At 41.9% G+C, this 16,995-nt stretch overlaps 1 protein-coding gene across 4 annotated transcripts in view; it reads left to right on the forward strand.

The window, feature by feature from the left end:
* Positions 1 to 16,995, forward strand: part of CHKA (choline kinase alpha) — a 71,017-nt gene that overhangs the window by 12,304 nt on the left and 41,718 nt on the right. For all 4 annotated transcript variants that reach the window (XM_037998938.2, XM_007962412.3, XM_007962275.3 and 1 more), the window contains exon 2: positions 11,602 to 11,713. In XM_037998938.2, coding sequence (XP_037854866.1) covers positions 11,602 to 11,713 — 112 coding nt within the window. The remainder of the gene's footprint in view (positions 1 to 11,601; positions 11,714 to 16,995) is intronic.

Here is a 16,995-nt window from a genome sequence, read left to right on the forward strand (position 1 = left end):
TCCAGCAATTTGTTAGTTATAGTTAAGGTTTTCCTACCCTAGCGCTGATTTGGTGGAGGATTTTGCTCCAGTAAGCTGTGGTTCTCTGTATCTGCCTGTCTGTCTGTCCAATTTGGGAGGCAGCAGTTTCCCGCTTAACCTCCTTTGTTTCTTTTTTTTTCTTTTTTTGAGACAGAGTCTCGCTGTCTTCCAGGCTGGAGTGGCATGATTCACTGCAAGCTCCGCCTCCCGGTTCATGCCATTCTCCTGCCTCAGCCTCCAGAGTAGCTGGGACTACAGGCACCCACCACCACGCCCGGCTAATTTTTTTTTGTATTTTTAGTAGAGACAGGGTTTCACCGTGTTAGCCAGGATGGTCTCAATTTCCTGACGTCGTGATCCGCCTGCCTTGGCCTCCCAAAGTGCTGGGATTACAGGCGTGAGCCACCACGCCTAGTCACCTCATTTCTTTAAGAGTTGTTTTTTCAGTTCATTCAGCTTTTTACATGTTGTTAGGATCAGGTGGCGACTTCTAAGCTTCTTACATGCTGGGCTAGAAACCAGAAGGTTGAGTGATATTTCTTTTCTTTCTTTCTTTTTTTTTTTTTTGAGACAGGATCTTGCTCTGTTGCCCAGGCTCGAGTGCATTTGTGGGATCATAGCTCACTGCAGCCTGGAATTCCTGGGCTCAAGTGATCATCCCACCTCACCTTCCTCATTAGCTGGGACTACGGGCATGTGCCATTGCACCCAGCTAGGAGTAGAATTTAAATAATAATAATAAAAGCACTTGTTCTATTATCTATCATATATTGCTTTCAGTGATGCCCACGTTCTCCTGCCTGTTTTCACCTCCAGTGGAGCCCCGTCAGCCTGTCTAGTATCCTTCCGGGATCTCTCCATTCTCTGTCAGTGGCAGGGAATCTCCTCGTTCTGCTGTGTGGTGGGGCATAGCCTTTATCTTTAGTTTTCCACAGTGAGATCGTAATTTCCTTGTCTTTCATAATGTATTTACACATCTTAATGTGCCTAGTACTCTTTTTGTCCAGTATTGACTGGGAGTCAGCGTGAGCTAGAAGGGATGCAAGCACTTTATGAGAAAGTGGGAGGGGATACTTCTGACCATGCCTTGTGGAAGGACTTCCTAGGTGGGAAGGGTAGGCAGAGGCATACTGTGTTCCAAAGACTGTGCTAAGGACAGTGGTGGCTTGAAATTTATATTTTAGAAACACTTTCTAAGGTGGCCTGGGGGATAGCATAGAGGAGAGAGGGAGTTAGAAGCTGGGAGACCAGAGAGGAGGCTGCTGTAGTGGGGATTAGGGGGAGGATGTACATTTGGGCAGGAGCAATGAGAATGGAAAGGATGAGAGAATTTGGGAGATAGGGAGAGGACCAGGCCACTGGAAACGAGGAAGGTTTTGAGCCTGGGTGAGTGGGAAAAAGGTACTACTGTTAACTGAAATAGGCAAATCAGGAGGAAGAAATTATTTTGAATAGAGAAAGGAAAAGATTATAAGTTGGGAATCCAGCTAGAGAACAAAGTGGTGTTCAAATTTTGGGGAAGGGAAAATAGGTAAAAACTGCAGAAAGAATCATGAAAAAAGTAGAGGAATAGTGGGGTGATTTTGTCCTCCCACCTCACCATTTGGGAATGTTTGAACTTTTTTTTTTTTTTTTTTTTTGAGACAGAGTCTCACTGTGTTGCCCAGGCTGGAGTGCAGTGGCTCGATCTTGGCTCACTGAAACCACTGCTGCTCAGGTTCAACAATTCTTCTGCCTCAGCCTCCTGAGTAGCTGGGACTTCAGGCGCCCGCCACCACACCCAGCTAATTTTTTGTATTTTTGGTAGAAACGGGGTTTCACCGTGTTGGCCAGGCTGGTCTTGAACTCCTGATCTTGTGATCCACCCGCCTCGGCCTCCCAGAGTGCTGGGATTACATGCATGATCCACTGTGCCCGGCCGAACGTTTTTATTGTTACCATGTTGGTGGTAGTACAGCTGGCATCTAGTGAATAGAGGGCAGTGTTGCTACTAAACATTCCTGCAGTGCACAGGGCAGGTTTGCCCCTCAGCGAAGAATGACCTGGCCCCAGATATGAATTGTCAAGGCTGAGCCATGCTGGAGTAGGATTCTTAAGACTGAGCTTTATCCTTTCATCCTTCTGGCTTCCTCTTAAATATTAACCTTTGCTTTGTAATTGGTGCTGATAAATGAACAGCTCATATGATCTCATGTAATCTTCACAAAACTTCTGTTAAATACTGCTACGTTGTTTTATGGTGTGAAAACAGGCTTGGAGGCCTGCCCAAGGTCACACAGCTATTTTGTATAGAGCCAGCACTCCACCTGGGCTGGACTTTTTTTTTTGGAGACGGGTTTTTGTGTTGCCCAGGCTGGAGTGCAGTGACGTGATCACGGCTTACTGCAGCCCCAACCTTCCAGGCTCAAGCAGTCATCCCACCTCAACCTCCCAAGTACCTGGGACCACAGGCTCATGCCACCATGCCTGACCAATTAAAAAAAATTTTTTTTGGTAGAGATCGAGTCTTGTTATGTTGCCTAGTCTGGTCTGCAGCTCCTGGGCTTAAGCAGTCCTTTCACCTTGACCTCCCAAAGTGTTGAGATTGATTATAGGTGTTAGTCACTGTGCCTGGCCTAGCCTGTTCTTTTAATGGTACCTCCTGGCTTTTCTTGTGTTCAGAGAGCTGGGGGTTAAGACTGTCCTGATTACTCCATAGAGATACTGATGTTTTACTGCAGGACTTTTTTTTTTTTTTTTTTTTTTTTTACCTGAGCCATAGCTGCAATTTGAATTTTAGATGGTTAGAATAAATTTTTCCAAAATCTGCTTTTTTTCTTATTTTCCTTATGCTCTAAATTCAGTAGCTGTTTTGATATTATGCTGTATTCTCTTTTCCATGTAGCCAGCCCTATGGCTTAAAGATCATTTTTCTGCTGAGACACTGGTTATGTCGTGATTTTTTTTTTCTTTCTAGTCATTTTGACTTTTAGATGATAGTCATGAGACTGCCTGCTCTATTTTCTCCTAGGTCCAGGCCCTCAGCCCTGGGGACTAAGCCCTGTATCTGCTGAACTGGGTGCCCTGTGACTTGTAGACAGTTTGCAGAGCTTTGAGTGGCTTTTTTGCTTTTCAGCAAAATACAGTTGGTTAGGTAACTTCTTACCTTAATTTATCAGGTGGAAATCTTTGTGTTACAGGTTGGGGCAGACAATTCCTCAGGTTTGTCATCTGCCTGAGCGTTCATTCAGCTGATTCACATACATGAATACCAAAATATCCCCGTTGCTGAAAAGGACAGGGGAAAAAACCCAAATAATTAAAGATAGATAGATGTTTGACATTAGAGATGACATATTTCTTTATTTTCTTTTTTTTGTTTGTTTTTGTTTTTTTGAGATGGAGTCTCACTTTGTTGCCCAGGCTGGAGTGCCGTGCCCTGATTTCAGCTCACTGCAACCTCCTCCTTCTCTGTGTTCAAGCGATTTTCTTGCCGCAGCCTTCTGAGTAGCTGGGACCAGAATTTTATAATTTTGTAACCTGTGTATTTGATGTAAGTGCTGAAGCATTGGAGCATTATTCATAATGTTTATAATTGACATGTAATAATTGTACATATGGGCCGGGCGCGATGGCTCACGCCTGTAATCCCAGCACTTTGGGAGGCTGAGGCAGTTGGATCACTTGAGGTCAGGAGTTCGAGACCAGCTGACCAACATGGTGCAACCCTGTCTATACTAAAAATACAAAAATTAGCTGGGCATGGTAGCGGGAGCCTGTAATCCCAGCTGCTCAGGAGGCTAAGGCATGAGAACCGCTTAAACCTGGGAGGCGGAGGTTGCAGTGAGCTGAGATTGCACCACGGCACTCCAGCCTGGATGATAGAGCAAAACTCAGTCTCAAAATAATAGTAATAATAATAATTGTTCTATTTTTGGGGTATAAGGTGAATTTATTCCTTCCATCTGACTATAACATTGTACCAGTTGACCAATCTCTCCCTGTCTCCCCTGCCCTCCCCTTGCCTCTGGTAAGCACTATTCTCAACTTCTATGAGAGCAACTTTTTTAGATTCTACACAAGTGAGATCACATTGTTACTGTCTTTCTGCGCCTGACTTATTTTGCTTAACGTAAGTACTCTCCTCTGGGTTCATTCATATTGTCACAAAAGACAGAATTTCGTGCTTTTATAAGGCTTAATAGTATTCTACTGTTTATATATACCACATTTTCTATTTTCATCTGTTGATGGACACATATTGATTCTATAACCAATTGATGGCTATTGTAACTAGTGCTGCAATATACATGAAAGTGTAGATGTCTGATGTACTAATTTCATTTCCTTTGGATGTATTCCCAGTAATGGGATTGCTGGATTTTTTTTTTTGTTTTTTGGTTTTTTTTTTTGAGACTGAGCCTTGCTCTGTCTCCCAGGCTGGAGTGCAGTGGTGTGATCTAGGCTCACTGTGACTCTGCCTCCCGGGTTCAAGTGATTCTTGTGCCTCTTGCCTCACAAATAGCTGGGATTACGGACGTGCACCACCATGCCTGGCTAATTTTTTTTCATTTTTAATAGAGACGGGATTTTACTGTGTTGGCCAGGCTGGTCTCGAATTCCCGACCTCAGGTGATCTGCCCGCCTCAGCCTCCCAAGGTGCAGGGATTACACGCATGAGCCATTGCACCCAGCCTGGATTTTTTTTTTTTTTTTTTAAACTTGCTTTGATGAGCAGGAGCTGGATCTTAATGGTAATTCTATTTTTAATTTTCTAAGGACCCAGCATACTGTTTTTCGTATCTGTGCTAACTTACATTGCCATCAACAGTGTGTAAGGGTTCCCTTTTCTCCACATCCTTGTCAGTGTTTGTTGTCTTTTATCATTGATAATAGCCAGTCTAATAATGACTAGTGATGTTGAGCATTTTTTCATGTATCTGTTGGCCATTTATTTTATTTTTATTTATTTATTGAGACAGTGTCTTGCTCTGTCACCCAGGCTGGAGTGCAGTAACACAGTCACAGCTCATTTGCAGCCTCAACCTCCCAGGCTTAAGTGATCCTGCCACCTCAGCCTCCCGAGTAGTTGGGAGTATAGGCACATGCTACCTACCACACATGGCTTTCTGGCCATTTATATGTCGTCTTTTGATAAATGTCTGTTGGGTCTTTTGCCTTGTTTTGTTATTGAGGGATGGAATCTTGCTCTGTCATCCAGGCTGGAGTACAGTGGTGCATTCATAGCTTACTTCAGCCTCAAACTCTTAGGCTCAAGCAATCCTCCTGTGTCGGCCTCCCAAGCTGGGAATATAGGCATACGCCACCATTTAGGACTAATTTTTTTTTTTTTTTTTTTTTTTTTTAAACAGGGTCTTGCTCTGTCACCCAGGCTAAAGTACAGCGCAGCCTTGACTTGCTGGGCTCCAGTGATCCTCTTGCCTCAGCCTCTTGAGTAGCTGGTGTCCATTTTTTAATTGGTTTTCTTTCCTTTCTTTGCTGTGAGTTCCTTGTATGTTTTCTATATTAACCCCTTAACTGATATATAGTTTGCAAATAGATGCTTCCATTCTGTAGGTTGTTTCTTCTCTCTTGTTTCCTTTGCTGTGCAGAAACTTTTTAGTTTGATATAATCTTATTTGTTTATTTTTGTTTGTGTTGCCTGTGCTTTTGAGGTCTTTTAAAAAAAATTCCTGGCTCAGACCAAGGTCATGAAGCTTTTTCCCTATGTTTTCTTATGGTAGTTTCATAGTTTCAGGTCATTATGTTTTTGATCCATTTTGAGTTTATTTTTGTATATGGTGTGAAATAAGGGTCCAGTTTCATTCTTCTGCATGCAATATCCAGTTTTCCCAACACTGTTTATTGAAGAGACTATCCTTTTCCCAATTGTGTTCTTGACGCTTGTTGAAAATCAGGTGACTGTAAACATGGATTAACTTATGGGCTTTTATTCTGTTATGCTGGTCTCTGACTGTTTTTACACCAATACCATGCTGTTTTGGTTACTATGACTTTGTAGTATATGTTGAAGTTAGGTAGTGTGATTCCTCTAGCTTTGTTCTTTTTGCTCCAGATTGCTTTGACTACTGGGGTCTTTTGTGATTTCATATAAATTTTAGGATTGTTTTTCCTATTTCTATGAAGAATGTCATAGGGATTGCATTGATGCATTGAATGTATAGGTTGCTTTGGGTAGTATGGATTTTTTTTTTTTTTTTTTTTTCTTGAGACAGAGTCTTGCTCTGTCGTCCAGGCTGGAGTACAGTGGAGTGATCTTGGCTCACTGCCACCTCCGCCTCCTGAGTCCAAGCGATTCTCCTCCCTCAGCCTCCCGAGTAGCGGGGATTACAGGTGCCCACCACCATGCCCAGCTAATTTTTGTATTTTTAGTAGAGACAGGGTTTCATCATGTTGGCCAGGCTGGTCTTGAACCCCTGACCTCAGTGATCCGCCCACTTCAGCTTCCCAAAGTGTTGGGATTACAGGCGTGAGCCACGGTGCTTGGCCAGTATGGACATTTTAACAATATTAATTCTTCTAATACGTGAACATGGGCTATTGTTCCATTTATTTGTGTCTTCAGTTTCTCCGATCAATATTTTAAAGTTTTCATTGCAGAAATCTTTCACCTCCTTGGTTAAATTTCTTTTTCTTTCTTTATTTCTTTTTTTTTTTTTTTTTTGGTAGTTATTGTAAACTCGATTGTTTTCTTGATTTCTCTTCCAGATAATATGCTGTTAGCTGGCATGCAGTGGCGTGATCACAGCTCACTTACTTCAGCCTTGACCTTCTGGGCTCAAGTGATCTTCCCATCTGAGGCTCCCATATAGAAATAATACTGCTACTGATTTTTGTATATTGATTTTGTATCCTGCAATCTTACTGAACTTATTAGTTCTTCTAATAGTTTTTTGGTGGGGTCTTTAGGGTTTTCTGTATGTTAGATCATGTTGTCTGCCAACAGGGATAATTTAACTTCATTTCCAATTTGGAGGCCTTTTCTTTCTTCTTTTGCCTAGTTCTTCTGGCTATCAAGAGAAGCTGAAATGATTCATTTCAGTATTGATTAACAATTTCTGCAAAAGAACCTCTTTGGATGGGCACGGTGGCTCACGCCTGTAATCCCAGCACTTTGGGAGGCCAAGGTGGGTGGATCACAAGGTCAGGAGATCGAGACCATTCTGGCTAACACGGTGAAACCCTATCTCTACTAAAAATACAAAAAAAATTAGTCCGGTGTGGTGGTGGGCGCCTGTAGTCCCAGCTACTCGGGAGGCTGAGGCAGGAGAATGGTGTGAACCTGGGAGGTGGAGCTTGCAGTGAGCCGAGATCGTGCCACTGTATTCCAGCCTGAGTGACAGAGCAAGACTCTGTCTCAAAAAAAAAAAAGAAAAAAAAGAAAAAGAACCTCTTTATACAGCGTGTATTCCCTTAGTATTCTGTTTTAAGGAATCATGAGTTGGCAGTTAGTGATGCCTGCACCACTGGGTCTGGAGGGCAGAGGTGAGAATTCTGCCAGCAGGTACTTCCTGCTCTTTTCCGTTTCCTTCCTGTCATTGTGTTGAGTGTGGAATAAGTGTGTTGTTGTCACTGTATTTGAGATTTTGCTTGAGTATCTTGTACCTCTCATATATATATGTATGTGTGTGTGTGCGTGCGCGTATATTTAAATTTATTTGTTTATTTATTTATTGGAGACAGAGTTTCACTCTCGTCCCCCAGACTGGAGTGCAGTGGTGCAATCTCAGCTCGCTGCAATCTCCGCCTCACAGGTTCAAGCAGTTCTCCTGCCTCAGCCTCCTAAGTAGCTGGGATTACAGGCACGTGCCACCATGCCCGGCTAATTTTTGTATTTTTAGTAGAGACAGGGTTTCACCATGTGGGCCAGGTTGGTCTTGAACTCCTGACCTCAAGTGATCTGCCTGCCTCAGCCTCCTAAAGTGCTGGGATTACAGGCATGAGCCACCACATCCAACCCATGCCTCTTATATTTAATTATGACTTATAAAGCTGTTATGCCAGGTGATAAAGTTTGTGGTTTCAAAACTTCTTGTAAATCGTTGAGAGCTCCTGGGGTTTTACTTGGGAGGATATTTTTGACAAATTATATGATAAATTTTTTTCTACCATTTCTGGCATTTCTTCCCACCAGATTTTGTTGTTCCTGATCATATTATTATTTGACTCATTGGTAACTGGCTTTTTTTCTAGGTGAGTTTCTCACAGTTTGGGTTATTGGTGCCAGTCACCTTGCTTCATTTATTTTGACTGTCACTAAAAAATAATTGACAGTTTCTTCATTGAAACCTATTGAACAATAGAGGTTACAGGTAATACAAAACAGCTGAAGCATTTCCAGGTCGTGAGCTTGTTTCTGGCCAAGCTAGTCTGCCTGCCTTCTTTAGCAGTACGGGGATAAACTTTGAATCAGGTTACACAATTTAGAACAGTACTTCATCTGTTTGCTTTTGCATTTGACTGAGATTTCCAGAGTATGTGACCGGAAGAAAAACTAGGGCTTTTAACTCTGTTTTAATGCCTGTTCTGTTGCTTGGTAGCCAGAAACCCATGTTGGCTGTGACCAGACACGGCAGGGGTATTCTGATAAGACATGCAGTTGAGGCACCACCCCAAGTTTAGCAGAAAGGTTAAGGCTGCTTTTGGTTCCTTTGATCTACACATTGTTGGCCTGTTTCACAGCTTACTTTGGGAAAAACAAGAACTTTGGTTTCCCTTTTATTTTTGTTCTTTTTAACTAAGGTAGACAACCTTCTGGGAAAATAGATCCTGACTCTTGCTGTCTTGTTCCTAGAGACTCATGATGGTTCTTCATTTTAAGTAACCTTTGAAAAAACTTCTTAAATATGTCTTACTTAAATCTGGGAAAAATTGTTTGTGTTAGAAGCACATTCAAATTTTTTAATTGGTAAGAAAAAAATGAGATATAGTTCACATACCATACAGTTCACCCATTTAAATTGTACAGTCCAATGGCTTTTAGTGTAGTCACAGATTCTTGTAGCTGTTACCACCGTCAGTTTTAGAACATTTTCATCTTTCAAAAAGAAACCTTTAGTTATCATCCCCTACCCTTAAGTACCCCCTCCTACCCCAGCTCCTGGCAGCCACTAATGGACTTTATAGATTTCCGTGTTCTGGACAGTTCATATGAATGGAATCATGTAACATGTGGTCTTTTGTGACCGTCTTCTTTCACTTAGCATAATGTTTTTAAGTTTCATGTTGTAGTATATATCAGTACTTCATCCTTTTTTATTAAAACTGTGGTAAAATAAGGCCAGGCATGGTGTGCCTGTAATCCCAGCACTTGGGGAGGCCGAGATGGGTGGATCACTTGAGGTCAGGAGTTCCAGAGCAGCCTGACCAACATGGCAAAACTCCGTTTCTACCAAAAATATAAAAATTAGCTGAGCATGGTGGCATGAGCCTGTAATCCCAGCTACTTGGGAGGCTGAGGCAGGAGAATCGCTTGAACCTGGGTGGTGGAGGTTGCAGTGAGCCGAGATTGTGCCACTGTACTCTATCCTGGATGACAGAACAAGACCCTCTCTGAAATAAATAAATAAATAAATAAATAAATAAATAAATAAAATTAAGTAAAATTATGGTAAAATAAGCAGCAGTAAAAATACCATTTTAACAAATTTAAAATTTATAGTTCAGTGGTATTAAGTACATTCACATTGTTGTGTTACCATCACCAGAATGTTGTCATCTTCCCAAACTGAAACTCTGTACCCATTAAACTTAACAGACTCCCCATTTCCACCTAGTTACCCTTATTTTTAAAAATTCATGAGCTTGATCAGAATCTGTTTTCAGTTTTAAAGTTTTAAGCCACTAAGTTTGTAGTAATTTGTTATAGCAGTGATAGGACACGGAGACTTTTGTGTCATAGAGGTTTATAGAGAGTAGTCCTGATGGAAGGTGATTTCGCAGCTTCTATGACATTTTTCTTTTTTCCTCTCTCCTCTCCCCTCCCCTCCCCTCTCGTCTCCTCTCTTTTTTTTTTTTTTTTTTTTTGAGACAGAGTCTCGCTCTGTCTCCCAGGCTGGAGTGCAGTGGCGCGATCTCCGCTCATCGCAAGCTCCGTCGCCTCCCGGGTTCACGCCGTTCTCCTGCCTCAGCCTCCCAAGTAGCTGGGACTACAGGCGCCCACCATCACGCCCAGCTAATTTTTTTGTATTTTTAGTAGAGACGGGGTTTCACAGTGTTTGCCAGGATGGTCTTGATCTCCTGACCTCCGCCCGCCTCGACCTCCCAAAGTGCTGGGATTATAGGCGTGAGCCACCGCGCCTGGCCTCCTCTCCTTTTTTTTGAGATGGGAGTCTCACTCTGTCGCCTAGGCTGGAGTACAGTGGTGCAATAATGGCTTACTACAATCTCTGCCTCCTGGGTTCAAGCGATTTTTCTGCCTCAGCCTCCCAAGTAGCTGGTATTACAAGGTGTGTGCCACCATCCCGTCTGATTTGTATTTTTAGTAGAGACAGGGTTTCACCATGTTGGCCAGGTGACCTCAGGTGATCCACCTACCTTGGCCTCCCAAAGTGCTGGGATTACAGGCGTGAGCCACCGCACCAGGCCTCCTGTGACATCTTTAATGTGGCACGTGGTGCTCTCCAGCTTTGCCTCCTATCTCTCTGACAACTCTTCATGGTTAGTTATAAGCAAGGACTCTGGAGCCATATGCCTGAATTTGATTCCTTGCTTAGCTACCTACTTGGTGTGTGATTAGAGTATGGAGGTCTCCTGTTTCATCTGAAGGCCCTGGTAACCAGTTAATGTTGGAAGTTTTTTGAACAAGCTCCTAGTCAAAATCAGTTGACAGATCCTTAGTAACACTAGCATAGAAGATCTTGGAACTATTAATACATATCAAATGGAAAGCCCTAGAGAAGAAGGTTTAAATATTGCCTCAAGATTTTAACCTGCTAATTATAGAAATAAAATGGAGATTTTTGGATTCTAGAAGAATATGAGTTTTCAGGGATGCATCTGGGATGGCTTTCCCCTTCCCAGGACTGAGGGCATTTCTTCTTTCTTCTCTAAAGGGGAACAGCATGTGGAGGTACACATAGGCAAGTCTCGCTCTGTCGCCCAGGCTGGAGTGCAGTGGCGTGATCTCGGCTTACTGAAAGCTCCGCCTCTCCGGTTCATGCCATTCTCCTGCCTCAGCCTCCCAAGTAGCTGGGACTACAGGTGCCCGCCACCATGCCTGGCTAATTTTTTTGTATTTTTAGTAGAGATGGGGTTTCACCGTGTTAGCCAGGATGGTCTAGATTTCTTGACCTTGTGATCCACCCGCCTTGGCCTCCTAAAGTGCTGGGATTACAGACGTAAGCCACCGCGCCCAGCCCACACAGGCGATTTCAAAAACGCTTCCCCACCTCTACTCTAGAAATTAAACAGAGAATTTGTCTGTTTTTAATGTGACTCATGGAGTTAAATTGAGAGAATAAATCGAGATAAGATGAGAACAGTTATTGTGTAACCCTGACTTTTCATCCATATTTATCCAAGAAGAGTGATTTAGCTCACCTGCAATACAGATACTTACTATCCTCTTATTTCTGACAGAGGCGGCCTTAGCAACATGCTCTTCCAGTGCTCCCTACCTGATACCACAGCCACCCTTGGCGATGAGCCTCGGAAAGTGCTCCTGCGACTTTATGGAGCGATTTTGCAGATGGTGAGTTGATAGGCTACTTTGGGAGGGGGGGATCCTGTTAACATTTTAAATCTTCTTTCCTGAGATACCTTGGAAAGAGATTTTAAATACTTCAATGGTGTTACTAAAGATATTTAAGTATATTGCTTTTACTGTAATTGGGCTGCACAACTTGGTTTGCATTCTGAGTTAATTCCTGTTCTTTTTTAGTTATTATTTATTAGTAAACTAGTACAGGTATTCCCAGTTTCACATCCAGAGAAGGTACAACGTTGGTTAAATCTTAAATAGTGCTTGATGATTCTTGGTTCTACATATTGATTAAAATTTTCAGCTCAAATTTAGATTGTAAAGTTCTAATGTGGAGAAGGTATTGTTTTTATAAATTATCCAAAAGATTTTAGAGGATAGTCCCAGTTAACAAAGTATGATCTCAATGAAGCTGAATTTAATAACTATTTCTCTGAGATTTCTTTAAAACTTTGAATTGTTTGTTATAGTCATAATCTTTCTAAAGTTTTATATTACTTAAATAATCTAATTCTTAATTAAAGTATCTATTGAATTATTCAGTTACAGGGTATCCCAACTTGTCTGGGTTTATCATTAATATTATTAATGTCATGAATTTACTATTTCTTTGACCACAATAGAAATGTTAGGTTGATGTTTTTTTTTGTTTTTGTTTTTGAAACAGAGTTTCACTCTTGTTGCCCAGGCTGGAGTGCAATGGGGCGATCTCAGCTCACTGCAACTTCTGCCTCCCGGGTTCAACCGATTCTCCTGCCTAAGCTTCCCAAGTAACTGGCGTTATGTATGCCACCATGCCTGGCTAGTTTTGTATTTTTCTTGTAGAGACGGGGTTTAACCATGTTGGTCAGGCTGGTCTCGAACTCCTGACCTCAAGTGATCTACCTGCCGTGGCCTCCCAAAGTGCGGGGATTACAGGCATGAGCCGCTGCGCCCGGCCAGGTTGATGTATTTCTGTGGCAGGATTTTTATTTTTTTATTTTTTTCCTGAGATGGAGTCTGGCTGTGTTGCTCAGACTGGAATGCAGTGGTGCGATCTCGGCTCACTGCAACCTCTGCCTCCTGGGTTCAAGCAATTCTCCTGCCTCAGTTTTCTGAGTAGCTGGGATTATAGGCACACCACCATGCCCGGCTATTTTTGTATTTTTAGTAGAGATAGGGTTTCACCATAGTGGTGGCCAGGCTGGTCTCAAACTCCTGACCTCAGGTAATCTGTCCGCCTCAGCCTCTCAAAAGTGCTGGGATTACAGGCGTGAGCCACCACGCCTGGCCTGTGGTAGGATTTTGATATCTGTGTGTTTTTTTTTTTTTTTTGAGGCGGAGTCTCGCTCTGTCGCCCAGGCTGGAGTGCAATGGCGCGATCTCGGCTCACTGCAAGCTCCGCCTCCCAGGTTCACGCCATTCTCTTGCCTCAGCCTCCTGAGTAGCTAGTATTACAGGTGTGCGCCACCACGCCCGGCTCATTCTTTATAATTTTAGTAGAGACGGGGTTTCACCATGTTAGCCAGGATGGTCTTGATCTCCTGACCTCGTAATCTACCTGCCTTGGCCTCGCAAAGTGCTGGGATTACAAGCGTGAGCCACCGTGCCCAGCCTTTTTTTTTTTTTTTTTTTTGAAATGGAGTCTTGCTGTCGCCCAGGCTGGAGTACAGTGGTACAATCTTGGCTCACTGAAAGCTCCGCCTCGTGGGTTCATGCCGTTCCCCTGCCTCAGTCTTGCAAGTAGCTGGGACTATAGGCGCCCACCACCACGCCCGGCTCATTTTTGTATTTTTAGTAGAGACAGGATTTCACCATGTTAGCCAGGGTGGGCTCGATTTCCTGACCTTGTGACCCACCTGCCTCGGCCTCCCAAAGTGCTGGGATTACAGGCGTGAGCCACTACGCCTGGCCCTGATATCCATTTTAATCTTCTTTGGAAGGGCCCATTTTATCTTAATGAAATAGAGTAGTTTTCAAGCTAAATTTTTTAGAAGACCGGCCTATTTCAGCTCAATCTAAAAAGCAGGTCATATCCATATGATATTTGATTATATGTTTGGCAATATTAAAGTTCAAATTGGCAGTCTAGGTGTTAATTCTTAAAAAAAATTGTCATAATGTGAAGAAACCCTTTTATTGGATAGCTTTTCCTTGACTCTGTCAAGCTGTGGAAATGGTTAAGATCTAAAAATGTGGGGAACAAGTTAGTATGTTTGAAGGTACATAACTATTCCACACATGTGTACGCTTGTTGAGGATATGTGTGGTCACTTTGTCACTAGGTGCAGATAGCTGGCATCCAGCTAGGACCACAATTGATGCTAACTGAAAACACAGACCCCTTGCTGTTAATACACAAGCAGAAAAGATTCTTGTGTTCACCATGCAGCTTGGGTTTTAAATTTAATCAAGTTGCAGTTTCAGAGTATAGTTTTAAAAATCTTTCATTGTTATTTTGGCACTTTTACTGATGTGCCTTTTTTTGTTTTGAGACAGAGTCTCACTTTGCCACCCAGGCTGTAATGTAGTGGCACAACCATGGCTGACTGTAGCCTCGACCTTCTGGGCTCAGGTGACCCTCCCAGCTCAGCCGCCTGAGTAGCTGGGACTACAGGAGTGAGCCACCACGCCCAGATAATGTTTGTATTTTTTGTAGAGACAGGGTTTCACCATGTTTCCCAGGATAGTCTCAAACTACTGGGCTTAAGTGATGTGCCCGTCTAGTCCTCTCAAAATGCTAGGATTACAGGCATGAGTCACTGCACTTGGCCTGGTATGTCTTGATAGTCATTTTTTCTTTGAGGACTGTTTAGATTCTGCAACAGTTAAGTCCCATTTCTGCTGTTTTGTGTGTTTTACATTTATACAACACTTTTTAAATAATAAATAGCTGCTGAAATTACATGTGATATAAAACTATTGTTTAAATCTGATTTATGAGGCTTTCATTTCTAACTTAAATAAGAAGCATTTTAAATGTGTTACAAGGTGCTCCTCTGCGGGCTAGACTAACCTAGGAGTTTAATCCTCTGCTCTAGAGCAGTGCTACAGTGATGGGAGTAATGGAGTATTCTGCATCTGTGCTGTCTGATACACTCGTCACCAGCCACATGTCAGTAATGAATATGTGGAATGTGGCAAGTGTGACTGTTGAACTGAATTTTAAATTGTTTTTAATTTTAGTTAATTTAAATTAAAATAGTGACATGTAGCTCGTGGCCACTGTGTTGGACAGCCCAGCTCGAGAATGTTCTGGTTTATTATATGAGTCACTTAGTAAAAGCCAGCTGCAGCATAGCCTACAACTTGGCAATTAGCCTTCCTCTAATAAAGATTCATTATCTTTATTATTATTTATTGTTAGTCTTTTTTCCATTTTGAAATTTTAGCATTGTGGAAGTAGTACCTGACAGTAGTTAAATACAGTAGAAATGTATGGAAATAAAATTTGTTTGAACAGAATTCTATGTCCTAATTTATTTCGAAGAAAAAAGACTATTAAGTAACTAAGAAAAATAAAAAGAATTATTTAAGCCACTTAAAATGTAATTGACTCTTACCAAACTAATAGAATAGAGTATGTTTTACATATAATTCCAATTTGGGGGGAGGTACCCCACGTTTAGCTTCTCAATTATGTTTTTATTAGGCAAATGTTAAATGAGTTTCCATTCCTGAAGCTATATCTACTGATGTAAGGTGGAAACCATACTTGAAAGCACCTTGGATAGAAAGGGAAATTAGGGCTGGGCATGGTGGCTCACTCCTGTAATCCCAACACTTTGGGAGGCCAAGGCAGGTGGATTACTTGAGTCCAGGAGTTTGAAACCAGCCTGGGCAACATGGCAAAACCCTGTCTCTATAAAAAATTAGCTGGGCGTGCTGGCATGTGCCTGTGGTTCCCCAGAAACTTTGGAGGCTGAGGTGGGAAGATCCCTTAAGTCCAGGAGGTGGAGGTTGCAGTGAGCCAAGATCATGCCACTGCACTGCAGCCTGGGGGGCAGAGAGAGACCCGTCTCAAAAAACAAAAACAAAAAAAACCGGAAGGGAAATTAGTAGTTTTCTACATGGATAATAAGCATACCTCTGACAATCTGACAGTTGACATAGACAACAAACTCATTTTTGTTGGAAAAAAACTATTTCTTTGCTTTGTAGGTGGGAATCTGTATTTTCAATGGAATTATTCAGTTGTTCAAGTCCTTAGTTCAAGCACACTTTTTTGGTTGTAGTTTAAACTTAGTAAACCATGAAGCCTGGAGTCACAGAGTTCAATATATTTGGTTTCCTAGCTCTGCAGAGTTTAGCAGGCATACTTGTTGCCAGTTAAGAGTTTCAGATATTAATGGCCATTGGAGAGTGCTGGTCATTGGGAGTACTGTGACAACATGAGGAGGGGAACCAAAATCAAGAACTCCAAAAGATGGCTAAGGTGCAAAAGAAGGAAAGTAAAGAGCAGGCTTAGAAGCTTCTAAGATGCGAGCCAGGCAACAGCTGCTGTGTGCTTTAGGAGCTGAGCTGCCACACACTGTGCCAGGGATTTTAAATTCCTTTCCAAATATTTTCAACAGCTTTAAAGTTTATATTATTTATTTTTGCTGTGGTCTAGGTGTGATGAAATTGCTGATGTATAGCCAACTCTTTAGAATGAATCTGGCCTACAATGGAAGGAGATATTTATGGTCTACAGTGAGGGTTTTGTTCCTATCACAGCAAAAAAAAAAAAAAAAAAAGCCAGAATTTATGATAGATTGTCAAGATTTGCATTAATTGAGAGATGTGACTGAGCAAATACAGAGCCCCAAATAATAAATCACATTACTTTCATAAAATTAAGGGTTAAAGAGAGAATTAAATATAGTATGACTCAAATCTTCTGCTTTCCTTCTTTTTGCTCTACCTCATAGGAAAGCATACACACATCTTATACATGTGTGTGTATTTATACAAATATAACTGGTATCTCCCAAGCCAACTTTACAAATGCAGCTATAGCATCCTTTAAGGTGGGCTAGAATTCACTCCTTGGAAAAATGTTAATTGAAGACTACTGCACAAATAATAGGCCTATGTGTTTCCTCAGAGTATTTTGCATTTTTGCTTAATTATATGACAGATTTAGTTTAGTATGTCCTTTCTTTCTATTTCCCTTCCTTGTTTTAAGCTTTTGAACATTTTACTTCTGTGAGAATCAGAGGTGGTAACATTTTACACGTTCTTTGATCTGCAAATGATTTACAGGTGACTTGGTTTAAAATAACTAGATGATTCTCAACTTTCTCATTTTTCTT

The sequence above is a fragment of the Chlorocebus sabaeus genome, chromosome 1, assembly GCF_047675955.1.
Source record: "Chlorocebus sabaeus isolate Y175 chromosome 1, mChlSab1.0.hap1, whole genome shotgun sequence".
Lineage (NCBI taxonomy): Eukaryota > Metazoa > Chordata > Mammalia > Primates > Cercopithecidae > Chlorocebus > Chlorocebus sabaeus.